The 18,271-nt window shown below is 48.5% G+C and overlaps 1 protein-coding gene across 1 annotated transcript; it reads right to left on the reverse strand.

The window, feature by feature from the left end:
• Positions 1-5,558: 5,558 nt before the first annotated feature.
• selenos (selenoprotein S) lies at positions 5,559-18,271 on the reverse strand. The gene is made up of 5 exons (XM_067971655.1): positions 18,073-18,271; positions 8,954-9,060; positions 7,430-7,519; positions 7,237-7,300; positions 5,559-6,149 (listed from the first exon to the last, which is right to left on the reverse strand). The coding sequence occupies exons 1-5, from the start codon at positions 18,254-18,256 to the stop codon at positions 6,070-6,072; spliced, it is 525 nt and encodes a 174-aa protein (XP_067827756.1). The 5' UTR covers positions 18,257-18,271; the 3' UTR covers positions 5,559-6,069.

Consider the following 18,271-nt stretch of genomic DNA (forward strand, 5'->3'; position numbering starts at 1 on the left):
CTACAACAACACACACACACAGAGATCTACAACAACACACACACAGAGATCTACAAGAACACACACACACAGAGATCTACAAGAACACACACACACACACACACAGATCTACAAGAACACACACACACACAGAGATCTACAAGAACACACACACACACAGAGATCTACAAGAACACACACACACACACAGAGATCTACAAGAACACACACACACAGAGATCTACAAGAACACACACACACAGAGATCTACAAGAACACACACACACAGAGATCTACAAGAACACACACACAGATCTACAAGAACACACACACAGATCTACAAGAACACACACACAGATCTACAAGAACACACACACACACACACACACACACACACAGAGATCTACAAGAACACACACACACACAGAGATCTACAAGAACACACACACACACACACACAGATCTACAAGAACACACACACACAGATCTACAAGAACACACACACACAGATCTACAAGAACACACACACACAGAGATCTACAAGAACACACACACACAGAGATCTACAACAACACACACACAGAGATCTACAACAACACACACACACAGAGATCTACAACAACACACACACACAGAGATCTACAACAACACACACACAGAGATCTACAAGAACACACACACACAGAGATCTACAAGAACACACACACACAGAGATCTACAAGAACACACACACACAGAGATCTACAAGAACACACACACACAGAGATCTACAAGAACACACACACACAGAGATCTACAAGAACACACACACACACAGAGATCTACAAGAACACACACACACACAGAGATCTACAAGAACACACACACACACACAGATCTACAAGAACACACACACAGATCTACAAGAACACACACAGATCTACAAGAACACACACACAGATCTACAAGAACACACACACAGATCTACAAGAACACACACACAGATCTACAAGAACACACACAGATCTACAAGAACACACACACAGATCTACAAGAACACACACACAGATCTACAAGAACACACACAGATCTACAAGAACACACACAGATCTACAAGAACACACACAGATCTACAAGAACACACACACAGATCTACAAGAACACACACACAGATCTACAACACACACACAGATCTACAACACACACACAGATCTACAACACACACACACACACACACACAGATCTACAACACACACACACACACACACACACAGATCTACAACAACACACACACACAGAGATCTACAAGAACACACACACAGATCTACAAGAACACACACACAGATCTACAAGAACACACACACAGATCTACAAGAACACACACACAGATCTACAACACACACACACACAGATCTACAACACACACACACACAGATCTACAACACACACACACACACACACACACACACACACACACAGATCTACAACACACACACACACACACAGATCTACAACAACACACACACACACAGAGATCTACAACAACACACACACACACAGAGATCTACAAGAACACACACACAGATCTACAAGAACACACACACAGATCTACAAGAACACACAGAGATCTACAAGAACACACACACACACACAGAGATCTACAAGAACACACACACACACACACAGAGATCTACAAGAACACACACACACACAGAGATCTACAAGAACACACACACACAGAGATCTACAAGAACACACACACACAGAGATCTACAAGAACACACACACACAGAGATCTACAAGAACACACACACAGATCTACAAGAACACACACACAGATCTACAAGAACACACACACAGATCTACAAGAACACACACACAGATCTACAACACACACACACACACACACAGATCTACAACAACACACACACAGATCTACAAGAACACACACACACACAGAGATCTACAAGAACACACACACACACAGAGATCTACAAGAACACACACACACACAGAGATCTACAAGAACACACACACAGATCTACAAGAACACACACACAGATCTACAACACACACACACACAGATCTACAACACACACACACACAGATCTACAACACACACACACACAGATCTACAACAACACACACACACACAGAGATCTACAAGAACACACACACACACACACAGAGATCTACAAGAACACACACACACACACACACACACAGAGATCTACAAGAACACACACACACACACACAGAGATCTACAAGAACACACACACACAGAGATCTACAAGAACACACACACACAGAGATCTACAAGAACACACACACACAGAGATCTACAAGAACACACACACACAGAGATCTACAAGAACACACACACACACACAGATCTACAAGAACACACACACACACACACAGATCTACAAGAACACACACACACACACACACAGATCTACAACACACACACACACAGATCTACAACACACACACACACAGATCTACAAGAACACACACACAGATCTACAAGAACACACACACACACAGATCTACAAGAACACACACACACAGAGATCTACAAGAACACACAGAGATCTACAAGAACACACACACACAGAGATCTACAAGAACACACACACACACAGATCTACAAGAACACACACACACAGAGATCTACAAGAACACACACAGAGATCTACAAGAACACACACAGAGATCTACAAGAACACACACACACACAGAGATCTACAAGAACACACACACACACAGAGATCTACAAGAACACACACGCACAAGTATCCATAACAACAACTTGCATTTATGTTGTTGAGCCACATAAGGAGATATTAAGACAGGTGACCAAAAGCTCAGTCAAAGAGGTAGGTTTTAAAGATCATCATAAAAGGAGGCGAGAGAGGTGGAGAGGTTTAGGGAGGGAATTCCAGAGCTTAGGGCCTAGGCAGCTGAAGGCACGGCCGCCAATGGTGGAGCGATTAAAATCGGGGATGCGCGAAAGGCCAGAATTGGAGGAGCGCAGAGATCTCGGAGGGTTGTAGGGGCTGGAGGAGGTTACAGAGATAGGGAGCGGCAAGGCCATGGAGGGATTTGAAAACAAGGATGAGAAATTTAAAATAGAGGCATTCCTGGACCGGGGCCAGTGTAGGTCAGCGAGCACAGGGGTGATGGGAGAACGGGATTCGGTGCAAGTTAGGATACAGGCAGCAGAGTTTTGGGTGAGCTCGAGTTTACGGAGGGTGGAAGATGGGAGGCCGCCAGGAGAGCATTGGAACAGTCAAGTCTAGAGGTAACAAAGGCACGGATAAGGGTTTCAGCAGCAGATAGGCTGAGGCAGGGGTGGAGACGGGCGATGTGGAAGGTGGAAGTAGACGGTCTTGGTGATGGAGAGGATATGCGGTCGGAAACTCAGCTCAGGGTCAAATAGGACGCCAAGGTTGCAAACTGTCTGGTTCAGCTTCAAACAGTGGCCAGGGAGAGGGACGGAGCCCGTGGCACGAGAACGGAATTTGTGGCAGGGACCAAAGACGGTGGCTTTGGTCTTCCCAATGTTTAGTTGGAGGAAATCTTTGCTCATCCTGTGTTGGACAAGCAGTGTGACAAATCAGACAGTGGAGTGGTCGAGGGAGGTGGTGGTGAGGTAGAGCTGGGGGTCATCAGCGTACATGTGGAACCTGACGTCGTGTTTTCAGACGATGTCGCCGACGGGCAGGATGTAGATGAGAAATAGGAGGGGGCCAAGGATAGATCCTTGGGGGACTCCAGAGGTAACAGTGCGAGAGTGGGAAGAAAAACCATTGCAGGTAATTCTCTGGCTACGACTGGATAGATAAGAATGGAATCAGGTGAGCGCAGTCCCACCCAGCTGGACAACGGAGGAGAGGCGTTGGTTCCTATGTATTCCCTGGAATTTAGAAGATTAAGGGGTGATTTGATCGAAGTTTTCGAGATATTAAGGGAAGTAATAGGGTAGATAGAGAGAAACTATTTCCGCTGGTTGGGGAGTCTAGGACTCGGGGACAGAGCCTAAAAATTAGAGCCAGGACTTTCAGGAGTGAAGTTCGGAAACACTTCTACACACAAAGGGTGGTAGAAGTTTGGAACTCTCTTCCGCAAATGGCAATCTGAGATTGATAGATTTTTGTTAACAGATCAGCCATAATCTCATTGAATGGGGAAACAGGCTCGAGGGGCTGAATGGCCTACTCCTGTTCTGATGCTCCTAAGATGATGTGCTCAACCGTGTATCAAAGGTTGCGGACAGGTCGAGAAACACGCACAGGTACCGACAGAATTGGCTCACTGGCAGGAAGCAAAGGGTAATGGTCGACAGGTGTTTTTGTGACTGGAAGGCTGTTTCCAGTAGAGTTCTGCAGGGCTCAGTTGGAGGTCCCTTGCTTTTTGTGGTATTTATTAATGATTTAGACATAAATGTAGGGGGCATGATTAAGAAGTTTGCAGATGATACAATAATTGGCCGTGTGGTTGATAGTGAGGAGGAAAGCTGTAGAGTGCAGGAAGATATCAATGGACTGGTCAGATGGGCAGGAAAGTGGCAAATGGAATTCAATCCGGAGAAGTGCAAGGTAATGCATTTGGGGAGGGCAAACAAGGCAAGGGAATACACAATAATCCACAGATCCCTGAAAGTAGCAGGACAGGTAGATAAGGAGGTTAAGAAGGCATACGGGATACTTTCCTTTATTTGCTGAGGCACAGATAATAAGAGCAGGGAGGTTATGCTGGAACTGTATAAAACACTAGTTGGGTCACAGCTGGAGTACTGCGCACAGTTCTGGTCACCACATTACAGGAAAGATGTGATAGCACTAGAGAGGGTACAGAGATTTACGAGGATGTTGCCAGGGCTGGAGAATTTTAGCTATGAGGAAAGATTGGATAGGCTGGGGTTGTTTTCTTTAGAACAGAGAAGGCTGAGGGGAGATTTAATTGAGGTGTATAAAATTATGAGGGGCCGAGATAGAGTGGATAGGAAGGACCTATTTCCCTTAGCAGAGGGGTCAGTGACCAGGGGGCATAGATTTCACATAATTGGTAGAAGGATTAGAGGGGAGCTGAGGAGATTTTTTTTCACCCAGAGGGTGGTGAGGGTCTGGAACTCACTGCCTGAAAGGGTGGGAGAGGCAGAAACCCTCATTGTATTTAAAAAGTACCTGGATGTGCACCTGAAGTGCTGTAACCTACAGGGCTATGGAGCAAGAGCCGGAAAGTGGGATTAAACTGGATAGCTCTTTCTCGGCCGGCACAGACATGATGGGCCAAATGGCCTCCTTCTGTGCCGTAAATTTCTATGATTCTATGAAACTCACACGGGTATCCAGAGAATCACACACACACGGGTATCCAGAGAATCACACACACACGGGTATCCAGAGAATCACACACACACGGGTATCCAGAGAATCACACACACACACGGGTATCCAGAGAATCACACACACACGGGTATCCAGAGAATCACACACACACACACACACGGGTATGCACAGAATCACACACACACACGGGTATCTATCTACACACTGTCAGATGCAGATGTCTTTTTATATAAAGTCAAGATCCATTCATCGAAACAGGATGTACATTTATTAAATAACCAGATGAAGAAAACAAGTACAATATCCTAGTAATCGCACATCCATTTAAAATGAGGAATCTCAAACATGTTTGATGCTTTTCATCATCAGCTAAAACAAAATAATCTTTGCTACTCATTTCGATATTTAAAAGCTAGGAATGTTCACTTAAGACATTTTATCGCCACTACCCATGTCCATTTTCAGACATCCCCATTGGCTGGACTGCCATTTACAAGGATGACATCATTCATAGCTGTCAATTTCATCAAGTTTCAGTTGAGTAAACACCAAAATCCTAAGTTAATTACTGTGAGAGATCAGTTTCTTTACACTAATAAAAAGTGAATGTTAAAAGTCAGCTGTGACTAACAGCAAAGTTGAAACTAATCAGAGCAGAATAAAATGACTCAACTTGACGAGCTTTGGTGACAGGATAGTGTTTCTCGTCGGTGGTCAGTGCTGATTGGCAGAATGGGCGCTGACCGAACTTTAACCTCAGGCGCCTGCCGACGGGCCCCTGCGACCTGGTCTCCACGAACACGAGCCTCCGCCATCTCCCGTCAGAGGATTGAAACCTGCAAAATCCAACACCAAGGACTCAGGCTGTCTTTGCCATCTCAACACACAATTCTACATTAATCATAAAAACACATTTCACCGTTCCCCTTTTGACCTGAGTTCCCCAAGGGCCCATTGTCTAAACTGGGAGGTGTCTGTACAGCTCCTTGCTGGGATTCTGGGGATCACACTAGAACACACCAGCTGGGAAGGCAACAACTAGGGAGTTATAACAAGTGATAAATTCAAGAGATAGGTTAAATTAAACCTTTATAAAACACTGGTTAGGCCTCAGCTGGAGTATTGTGTTCAATTCTGGGCACCACACTTTAGGAAGGATGTCAAGGCCTTAAAGAGGGTGCAGAAGAGATTTACAGGGATGAGGGACTTGAGTTATGTGGAGAGATTGGAGAAGCTGGGATTGTTCTCCTTAGAGCCGAGAAGGTTAAGGGGAGATTTGATAGAGGTGTTCAAAATCATGAAGGGTTTTGATAGAGTAAATAAGGAGAAACTGTTTCCAGTGGCAGAAGGGTCGGTAACCAGAGGACACAGATTTAAGGCGATCGGCAAAAGAGCCAGAGGGGACATGAGGAAACATTTTTTTTACGCAGCGAGTTATGATGATCTCGAATGCGCTGCCTGAAAGGGCGGTGGAAGCAGATTCAATAATAACTTTCAAAAGGGAATTAGATAAATACTTGAAGGGAAAAATTTACAGATCTATGGGATTAGTTGGATAGCTCTTTCAAAAGAGCCGGCACTGGCACGATGGGCCAAATGGCCTCCTCCTGTGCTGTACACCTACTATGATAGCTATTAAACCACCAGTCACTACACAGAGACACGGTACTTCAATCATACAGCAGTTAGACTGTAGCCGAGCTGACCCACATTATCACCCCAACCCCTGGCGACTTGATGCCGTTACTGAGACCCTGGAACTATTAACCCCCTTTGTGCCAACTTAAAGCCGGTGCCCTGGCAATATTTTGTTTAGTGCAGTGAAGATATCTTGACTTTAAATTATTCACTGTGTGTATAAACATTTTGCAGAAGAGGTTAATTATTGAGTTGGAATGGGTGTCGGAGACTGGGAGCACTCACCACCCCTCAGGGTCTTTTTATCAGGTTTGGGCTTTGCTGCACTCGATGCACTGGATTCTGGCTCCTGATGTTAAACAAAGATAAAAACATCAATTAGTCCTGCAGTTCAAACACAGCTCACTGGGATTTAGGCAGTGGTCGTTATAAACATCTCAGTCATAAATAACAACAAAACGTAACAAGATCACATTACAGGATTCAGGTTTGGGTATTTCCGGGAGCTCTTTCCTTCTTGCATATTGTCCCACGCTTCGATTTTCTCCCTCCTCTTCTCTTCTTCAATCTGTGTAGAACAACAGTAACGTTACACGACAACCACAGAGTCACACAAGTACGACAACATAACCGCAACATGGCACGAAGCTACGAGTTGCCTTTAAACAATTTCACAGACTCAAGTAACAGCTCGATTTTGCAACAGAATGAACCTAAATTACGAGGAAAAACAGTGGGGAGGTGGGCGACTGTGGAGCTATAGAGGGACCAGGAATGTAGCATTAATGCTTTGGAATGTAATTACTATGTGGAAATAAATCTAGAAAATAAGCTGCTTCCCTTGACAAATTTAAACTTTATGCAATTAATACTCCTTGTTCTTCCCATTTGTTTCTCGCTAGTTTCCTCTCCCTACTTGCTGGATGTGATTCCCATGAGCGCAGACCGTGTTCACCGGCTATTGGACTGTGGGGGGCAGAACAGGAAAGATCGATCCTGTCCTCGCTGAAAATCAACACATACGATTCCAGCCGGGGGGGAGGAGTCGGTGATGAGCATTCTGAACAGCCACTCTGGGCAACTTCCCCTCCTAACCCAGGGCACGCAATGCCAGTTGTAATTCCCATTCAGGTCGACAGCACAGAATGAGACCATCTGACCAATTGTTTCCATGCCTGCTCCACTAATCCCGCTGCCCCACTCTCCCCCCATAGCCCTGTATCAATTCCAAACTAATCCCACTGCCCCACTCTCTCCCCATAGCCCTGTATCAATCCCAAACTAATCCCACTGCCCCACTCTCTCCCCATAGCCCTGTATCAATCCCAAACTAATCCCACTGCCCCGCTCTCTCCCCATCGCCCTGTATCAATCCCAAACTAATCCCACTGCCCCGCTCTCTCCCCATCGCCCTGTATCAATCCCAAACTAATCCCACTGCCCCGCTCTCTCCCCATAGCCCTGTATCAATCCCAAACTAATCCCACTGCCCCGCTCTCTCCCCATAGCCCTGTATCAATCCCAAACTAATCCCACTGCCCCGCTCTCTCCCCATAGCCCTGTATCAATCCCAAACTAATCCCACTGTCCCGCTCTCTTCCCATAGCCCTGGATCTCCCTCTGCTTAAATTGATGACTCCCCAACTAGAGGAAATAATCTTTCCCTATTCACTCGATAAAACCCTTCATAATTTTAAAGACTTCTATTAAATCTCCTCTTACCCTTCTCTGCTCCAGTGGAAACAGTCCCAGTATCTCAAGTCCCTCCTCATAACTAGAGTTTCCCATCCCTGGTACCATCCTGGTGAATCTACGCTCCCTATGGCTTCAATGTCCTTTCTATAATGGGACACCTAAAACTGTACACAGGACTCGAACTGTGGCCTATTGGATACTGTGTGTAAATTCCTCATTACTTCTCTACTCGTGTACTCTCTGCCCCTATTTATAAAACCCAAATTGTCCACCTGTGCCCGGTCCCCGCTCACTCGATGCCCCTTACTTCTTTCTGCTTCTCTCGGTATTTCACTGCCTGTGCGTCCAGTTCCTGCTGCATCCTGTGGCGAGCAGCATCCATCGCTTCCTGCCGCCGGACGATTAGTGATGGTTCTGTTTTCATAGAGAATCAACACAGTTAAATAAAGCTGTGAGAATCTATCCATTTAATGAAGCAACTTCCACAAAAAAGTGCTTCAAGCTTTTCTTGGACAATCATTTTCCTCTTTAAAAAAAATTCATTAATGTTGTACAAATGACAAACACCTGGCACTTTTATAGAATCATAGAAAGGTTACAGCACGGAAGGAGGCCATTCGGCCCGTCAAGCCCATGCTGGCTCTCTGCAAGGATAATCCAGCTAGTCTCGCTCCCCCGCCCTATCCCCGTAGCCCTGCAAATTTTTTCCTTTCAAGTACTTATCCAGTTCCCTTTTGAAGGCCATGATTGAATCTGCCTCCACCACCCCCTCGGGCAGTGCATTCCAGATCCTAAACACTCGCTGTGTAAAAAAGTTTTTCCTCATGTCGCCTTTGGTTCTTTTGCCAATCACCTTAAATCTATGTCCTCTGGTTCTTGACCCTTCTGCCAATAGGAACAGTTTCTCTCCATCTACTCTGTCCAGACTCTTCCTGATTTTGAACACCTCGATCAAATCTCCTCGCAACTGTCTCTGTGCCAAGGAGAACAACCCCAGCTTCTCCAGTCTATCCACATAACTAAAGTCCCTCATTCCTTGAATCATTCTAGTAAATCTCTTCTGCACCCTCTCTAAGGCCTTCACATCCTTCCTAAAGTGCAGTTCCCAGAACTGGACACAATACTCCAGTTGTGGTTGAACCAGTGTTTTATAAAGGTTCATCATAACCTCCATACTTTTGTACTCCATGCCTCTATTTATAAAGCCCAGGATCCCTTATGCTTTTTTAACCACTTTCTGAACCTGCCCTGCCACTTTCAATGATTTGTGCACATAAACCCTTTGATAAAGTCCCTCATAAGAGGTTAGTGTGCAAAATTAAAGCACATGGGGTAATATACTGGCATGGATTGAAAATTGGTTAACAGACAGGAAAGAGAGTGCAGGAATAAATGGGTCTTTTTCCGGGTGGCAGGCAGTGACTAATGGTGTACCACAAGGATCAGTGCTTGGGCCCCAGCTATTCACGATCTAGATCAATGATTTGGATGGGGGAACCAGTTGTAATATTTCCAAGTTTGCTGACAACACAAAACTATGTGGGATCATAAGTTGTGAGGAGGATGCAAAGAGGCTTCAAGGTGATTTAGACAAGTTGAGTGAGTGGGCAAATACATGGCAGATGCAGTATAATGTGGATAAATGTGAAGTTATCCACTTCGGAAGGAAAAACAGAAAGGCAGAGTATTATTTAAATGGTGATAGATTGGGGCATGTTGATGTACAAAGGGACCTGGGTGTCCTTGTACACCAATCACTGAAAGCAAACATGCAGGTGCAGCAAGCAATTAGGAGGGGAAATTGTATGTTGGCCTTCATTGCAAGAGGATTTGAGTACAGGAGCAAGGATGTCTTACTGCAGTTATACAGGGCCTTGGTGAGACCACACCTGGAGTATTGTGTGCAGTTTTGGTCTCCTTACCTAAGAAAGGATATACTTGCCATGGAGGGAGCGCAGCGAAGGTTCACCAGACTGATTCCTGGGATGGCAGGACTGTCGTATGAGGAGAGATTTGGTCGACTCGGCCTGTATTCACTAGAGTTTAGAAGAATGAGAGGGGATCTCATTGAAACATATAAAATTCTGACAGGGCTGGACAGACTGGATGCAGGGAGGAAGTTTCCCCTGGCTGGGGGGTCTAGAACGAGGGGTCACAGTCTCAGGATACGGGGTAGGACATTTAGGACTGAGATGAGGAGAAATTTCTTCACCCTGAAGATGTTGAACCTGTGGAATTCTCTACCACAGAAGGCTGTGGAAGCAAAGTCACTGAATATATTTAAGAAGCAGCTAGATAGATTTCTAGACACAAAAGGCTTCAAAGGTTATGGGGAGAGAGCGGGAATATGGTATTGAGATAGGGGATCAGTCATGATCATATTGAATGGTGGAGCAGGCTCGAAGGGCCGAATGGCTTACTCCTGCTCCTATTTTCTATATTTCTATGTTTCTATCCCCCTCCTCAGCCACTATTTCAGACTGAACCAGATTGTTCACAACTTCATAATTCTCTTCAACCTCAAACTGAGTTTTCAACCCCAAATCCTCTCCATTTCAAAGAGTGCCTCAACCTCCATGAAATCTTCCACCTCTGCCCCTACCTCTGCCACTCATATGCTCATATATGCCTTTGTCACATCCTGGCGTGATTATTTTAATGTTCTCTTAGCTAGCCTCCCATCATCCAACCTCCATAAATTTCAATTCATCCAAAACTCTGCTGCCGTATTTTATCCCTCAATAAGTTCCACTCACGCATGACTCCCATCCTTGCTGACTGACATTAGTTCCCAATCACCCAACACCTCAAATTACAAATTCTCAACCTTGTGTCAATCCCTCCATGATCTTGGACATCCCTTTATCTGTGCTGTCCTCCAGGTGTACAACCACTCCTCGGAACTGATTTGTGCCCTGTACACCCAAGTCCAATTCATTAATATATATCAAGAAAAGCAGTGGTCCCAGCACTGACCCCTGGGGAACACCACTGTACACCTCCCTCCAGTCCGAAAAACAACCGTTCACCACTGCTCTCTGTTTCCTGTCACTCAGCCAATTTCATATCCATGCAGCCACTGCCCCCTTTTATTCTTTTAAAACTGGAACAAAAATAATTAATGATGAGGAATCTCAACTCATCCAGAGAGATTGTAAAGGCTCCTCCCCACACTGTATCTGATTGGTTATTGATTCCAGGGTTTTCCGCTCTATCCGGGAGTCTGTCCCACCTACTGATCACCCTGTGAAAGGTGCAAAACTTCCTTCACCACATCATCAAGGTCCAATCGTTACAAGCTCCAAAAGCAAAATCATTCTAAAACACATAAGACCAGGAAATACAGCAAAAATAACAAACCCCTGGAACATAAAACAGCAGCTACTTGCATTTATATAGCGCCTTTAACATCCCAGGGTGCTTCACAGGAGCGATTATCAAACAAAATTTGACACCGAGCCACATAAGGAGATATTAGGACAGGTGACCAAAAGCTCGGTCAAAGAGGCAGGTTTCAAGGAGTGTCTTAAAGGAGGAGAGAGAGGTAGGGGGGCGGAGAGATTTAGGGAGGGAATTCCAGAGCTCAGGGCCCAGGCAGCTGAAGGCACGGCTGCCAATGGTAAAGAGATTAAAATCAGGGATGCACAAGAGGCAAGAATTGGAGGAGTGCAGAGATCTCGGAGGATTGTAGGGCTGGAGGAGGATACAGACATAGGGAGGGGTGAGGCCATGGAGGGATTTGAAAACAAGGGTGATAATTTTAAAATCGAGGCGTTCCTGTACCGAGAGCCAATGTAGGTCAGCGTGCACAGGGGTGATGGGTGAACGGGACTTGGTGCGAGTTAGGATACGGGCAGCGGACTTTTGGATGAGCTCAAGTTTATGGAGAGTGCAAGATGGGAGGCCGGCCAGGAGAGCATTGGAATAGTCGCGTCTAGAGGTAACAAAGGCATGGATGAGGGTTTTAGCAGCAGATGAGCTGAGGCAGGGGTGGAGACGGACGATGTTATGGAGGTGGAAGTAGACGGTCTTGGTGATGGGAGAGGGGACGGGGTCGGAAGCTTAGCTCAGGGTCCAACAGGACACCGAGGTTGTGAACTGTCTGGTTCAGCCTCAGACAGTGGCCAGAGAGCAGGATGGAGTCTAGCTCGGGTAACACAGTGACATACACCAGTCTGTGCGGATAATTTAACATTGGCCCAGAATTTGCTGGAGCGGGGCATCTCTGGAATTTAGACTTGTTTGTGCACATTTAGGTTTTAAATTCTTTTGCTGACAAAGTTGCTGGAAGTGTGAACCGATAACACAAGCGAGGGCAACAGGGGCATTTGGGATCTTGGTGAACAACAGGACAGCGTGTCTCCTTAATTAATGAGATTTAACGAGTGAGAAATAAACAGAGGAAGGACGGAGAAGGAGGGTGAATTAGAGTCAAATCAGGTACAGAAAGAGAAAGAGAGAAGGAACGAAAGATTGGATTGAGAGAGAGAGAAAAAAGACAAAGTAAAAAAAAAAGTAAGTTGAAATTTGACATTTTTAAAATCTCCAACAATTCACAACCTGAAGGAATGAGATTCCACACTTTGAATTGTTCACTTACTGGGCTTGAGAGGCTGATTAGCCGTCATTAACAATTATCGCGTTGTTGAAAGGGTATTTACACTGACTTTCTGTGGCCAGTTTAACGGGTAATTAATGCGCAAATGCAGCAACTTCATGAAACTCACGGGGAGGTTGCAGACGAGCTGCTGTTTTCGCGAGGCTATCGGCAGAGCAGCACAAATCATCCAGCAACTCATGGCGATTCGCAAATCACGGGGAATCTCTTCCTCACCACAAGTTGCTGACTGATTTGCACATTAATAACAGTGTGCATCGTTCACACTGCAAAATCTGGGCCATTGAGAAAATGGCTCTTCATAAGCACATCAGGAATTTCATTAAAACAAAAGGAAAATACTGCAGTACTGAAAATCTGAAATAAAAACGAAAAGATTCATCAGAACTGATGAAAGGTCATCGACCTGAAACGTTAACTCAGTTTCTCTCTCCACAGATGCCCCCTGACCTGCTGAGTGGTTCCAGGGTTTTCTGTTTTGATTTCAGGAATTTTCTTACTTGTTAACAAATAAACTGATCAAACGTTCTGTGTCTGGGACAGGCAAACGTGGCTTTGTCGGAGAAAATTCGATTTTATTTTAATATTTTTAATCAGATGTTTGCTCGTTCATGCAACGGCAGCAATTTTACAAAACCACGCCCCCCGACAGGGAGAGACACCCAGCTGGAGCACAGGTCAAAGATCACGCAGTGACACCCAGCGGGAGCACAGGTCAAAGATCACGCAGTGACACCCAGCGGGAGCACAGGTCAAAGATCACGCAGTGACACCCAGCGGCAGCACAGGTCAAAGATCACGCAGTGACACCCAGCGGGAGCACAGGTCAAAGATCACGCAGTGACACCCAGCGGGAGCACAGGTCAAAGATCACGCAGTGACACCCAGCGGGAGCACAGGTCAAAGATCACGCAGTGACACCCAGCGGGAGCACAGGTCAAAGATCACGCAGTGACACCCAGCGGGAGCACAGGTCAAAGATCACGCAGTGACACCCAGCGGGAGCACAGGTCAAAGATCACGGAGTGACACCCCAGCGGCAGCACAGGTCAAAGATCACGCAGTGACACCCAGCGGGAGCACAGGTCAAAGATCACGCAGTGACACCCAGCGGGAGCACAGGTCAAAGATCACGCAGTGACACCCAGCGGGAGCACAGGTCAAAGATCACGCAGTGACACCCAGCGGGAGCACAGGTCAAAGATCACGCAGTGACACCCAGCGGGAGCACAGGTCAAAGATCACGCAGTGACACCCAGCGGGAGCACAGGTCAAAGATCACGCAGTGACACCCAGCGGGAGCACAGGTCAAAGATCACGCAGTGACACCCAGCGGCAGCACAGGTCAAAGATCACGGAGTGACACCCAGCGGCAGCACAGGTCAAAGATCACGCAGTGACACCCAGCGGGAGCACAGGTCAAAGATCACGCAGTGACACCCAGCGGGAGCACAGGTCAAAGATCACGCAGTGACACCCAGCGGCAGCACAGGTCAAAGATCACGCAGTGACACCCAGCGGGAGCACAGGTCAAAGATCACGCAGTGACACCCAGCGGGAGCACAGGTCAAAGATCACGCAGTGACACCCAGCGGGAGCACAGGTCAAAGATCACGGAGTGACACCCAGCGCAGCACAGGTCAAAGATCACGCAGTGACACCCAGCGGGGAGCACAGGTCAAAGATCACGCAGTGACACCCAGCGGGAGCCCAGGTCAAAGATCACGCAGTGACACCCAGCGGCAGCACAGGTCAAAGATCACGCAGTGACACCCAGCGGGAGCACAGGTCAAAGATCACGCAGTGGACACCCAGCGGGAGCACAGGTCAAAGATCACGCAGTGACACCCAGCGGGAGCACAGGTCAAAGATCACGCAGTGACACCCAGCGGGAGCACAGGTCAAAGATCACGCAGTGACACCCAGCGGGAGCACAGGTCAAAGATCATGGAGTGACACCCAGCGGCAGCACAGGTCAAAGATCACGCAGTGACACCCAGCGGGAGCACAGGTCAAAGATCACGGAGTGACACCCAGCGGCAGCACAGGTCAAAGATCACGCAGTGACACCCAGCGGGAGCACAGGTCAAAGATCACGGAGTGACACCCAGCGGCAGCACAGGTCAAAGATCACGGAGTGACACCCAGCGGCAGCACAGGTCAAAGATCACGCAGTGACACCCAGCGGGAGCACAGGTCAGAGTCAGAGGGAATTCCAGAGCTTAGGGCCGCAACAGCTGAAGGCACGGCCACCAATGGGGGGGGGAAATGTACAAGAAACCAGGACGCCAGGGGAATGGAGAATTCGGGTGCGGGGGAGAGTATGGGTTGGAGGGGGATGGTGGGTGAATGGGACTCGGTGTGGGATCGGAGAAATTTGGATGAGCGAAAGTTTTCAGAGGGTGGAAGGTGGAAGGCCGGCCTGGGGAACATTGGAAGAGTCAAGTCTGGAGCAGCAGATATGACGAGGCAGGGCGGAGACCGGCGATAATATGGAGCTGGAGAAGATATGGGGTCAGAAGCTTAGCTGAGGAGAACAGTCTGGTTCAGCCTGAGACATTGGGGTGGGGGGGCAAAGGGGTGGGGGGGGCGAAGGGGTCGGCAGGGGGGGGGGGGGGGGGGACGAAGGGGTCGGCGGGGGGGGGGACGAAGGGGTCGGCGGGGGGGGGGACGAAGGGGTCGGCGGGGGGGGGGGGGAACGAAGGGGTCGGCAGGGGGGGGGGGGGACGACGACGAAGGGGTCGGCGGGGGGGGGACGAAGGGGTCGGCGGGGGGGGACGAAGGGGTCGGCGGGGGGGGACGAAGGGGTCGGCGGGGGGGGACGAAGGGGTCGGCGGGGGGGGGGGGAACGAAGGGGTCGGCAGGGGGGGGGGGGGGGGGACGACGAAGGGGTCGGCGGGGGGGGGGGGGGGACGACGAAGGGGTCGGCGGGGGGGGGACGAAGGGGTCGGCGGGGGGGGACGAAGGGGTCGGCGGGGGGGGACGAAGGGGTCGGCGGGGGGGGGGGGGAACGAAGGGGTCGGCAGGGGGGGGGGGGGGGGACGAAGGGGTCGGCAGGGGGGGGGGGGGGGGGGACGAAGGGGTCGGCGGGGGGGGGGGGGGGACGACGAAGGGGTCGGCGGGGGGGGGACGAAGGGGTCGGCGGGGGGGGGACGAAGGGGTCGGCGGGGGGGGGAGGGCGAAGGGGTCGGCGGGGGGGGGGGAACGAAGGGGTCGGCGGGGGGGGGGAGGGCGAAGGGGTCGGCGGGGGGGGGGGGAGGGCGAAGGGGTCGGCGGGGGCGGGGGGAGGGCGAAGGGGTCGGCGGGGGGGGGAGGGCGAAGGGGTCGGCGGGGGGGGGAGGGGGGAGGGCGAAGGGGTCGGCGGGGGGGGGGAGGGTGGGCGAAGGGTTTTGTGGCTCGGGCTGAAGATGATGGTTTTGGTCTCCCCAGTGTTTAACTGGAGGGAACTGCAGCTCATCTAAGATGGATGCTGGACAAGCAATGGAGAGAACAGGCGAGGCAGGGCTGGATATCCTCAGCGTCCATGTCCCTGCCCACACACAGTGCTGCATATCGATGAGGAAGAGGTGAGGACTAAGGATAGATCCTTGGGGAACTCCCATGGTGATGGTGCAGGGGTGGGAAGAGAAGTCATTTTCCCGTCTCTCACCTTTCTTTCTATCTCCTTCCATTCAATCTCTCTCTTTGCCTTGATTGTGTTTCCTGTCCTTCCCTTGTTTCCGTCTCACTTCCCCTTTCTCCTCTTTCTGTTTCTTTCTCTCACTCCTAATTCATTTTTTTTCTCTCCCACTTTATTTTGCCTCATTTTCTCTCCCGTTCAACTTTGCAGGGATAGACTGCAGGGCAGGAATAAAGTGAGTTGGATAGCTGAAGGAACATAGGAAACAGATGGAGGCCATTCAGCCCCTCGAGCCTGTTCCACCATTCAACGAGATCATGGCTGATCTGTATCCTAACTCCATCAGCGAGCATCTACTGCTTTTTGTGGGAGAGAGTTCCAAACTTCTACCACCCTTTGTGTGAAGAAGTGTTTCCTGACTTCACTCCAGAATGGCCTGGCTCTGATTTTAAGGTTATGCCCCCTTGTCCTAGACTCCCCACCAGCGGGAAAGTTTTCTCTCTATCTACCCTATCAATTCCTTTCAAAATCCTAAAAAACCTCAATCAAATCGCCCCTTAACCTTCTATATTCCAGGGGGTACAAGCCTAGTTTGTGTAATCTCGCCTCAAAATCTAACCCTTGGAGCCCTGGTAACATTCTGGTGAATCTGCACTGCACTCCTTCCAAGGCCGGTATGTCCTTTCTAAGGTGCGGTGCCCAGAACTGAACACAGTGCTCCAGGTGTGGTCCAACCAGGGCTTTGTACAGCTGTCGCAAATCTTCCTCCCTCTAGTTGTAACATTAGCCTTTTCGATTTCTCGGAGGGAGAAAGGGGCAGAGTGGAGAAGGTGGGAGGGGTGGCCCAGGAATGTTGCTGACACAGTGAGCTAAACCAGCAGGGTTGGATATGGTGGGAAATTTAAAAGAAAAAAATGAAACAATGGCTGTGCTGAGGAACAAACTGCAGCTAATCACAAGGCAGTCCAGCCCGGCCAGCGGGTTTTAAGGACTCATTGGTTTATTTTTTAAATTGTTCTCATTCAGATTTTTAGGTTACAAATTCATAAAATAATCCAAATATGAGACTGGTGCCCAACCTTGAAGTTTACAATCTGTTATTTCACTAGAGTTCAAAACACATTCAGTGAGATGGGGAGCTGACAGAACCAAAGCTCACTCAGTAATGTAAATAAGACAAAGTTTGTACCGAGCTGAGCCTCCGAAGCTTGCATCCGCTCGTGGCTCTTCGACTGCAGCATGCCACTGATTTTCTGCAGCACCATGTACACTGCAATGCAGCTGAAGAAGATATACCAGCCATATTCAGACAGGATGTGCAGCGCCTGTGTCGCTGAAAGGCAAACAAAAACAACCACTGACACTTTACCCATCTGTGGAAACGATCA

This window comes from Heptranchias perlo, chromosome 34, assembly GCF_035084215.1.
Source record: "Heptranchias perlo isolate sHepPer1 chromosome 34, sHepPer1.hap1, whole genome shotgun sequence".
In the NCBI taxonomy this organism is placed as follows: domain Eukaryota; kingdom Metazoa; phylum Chordata; class Chondrichthyes; order Hexanchiformes; family Hexanchidae; genus Heptranchias; species Heptranchias perlo.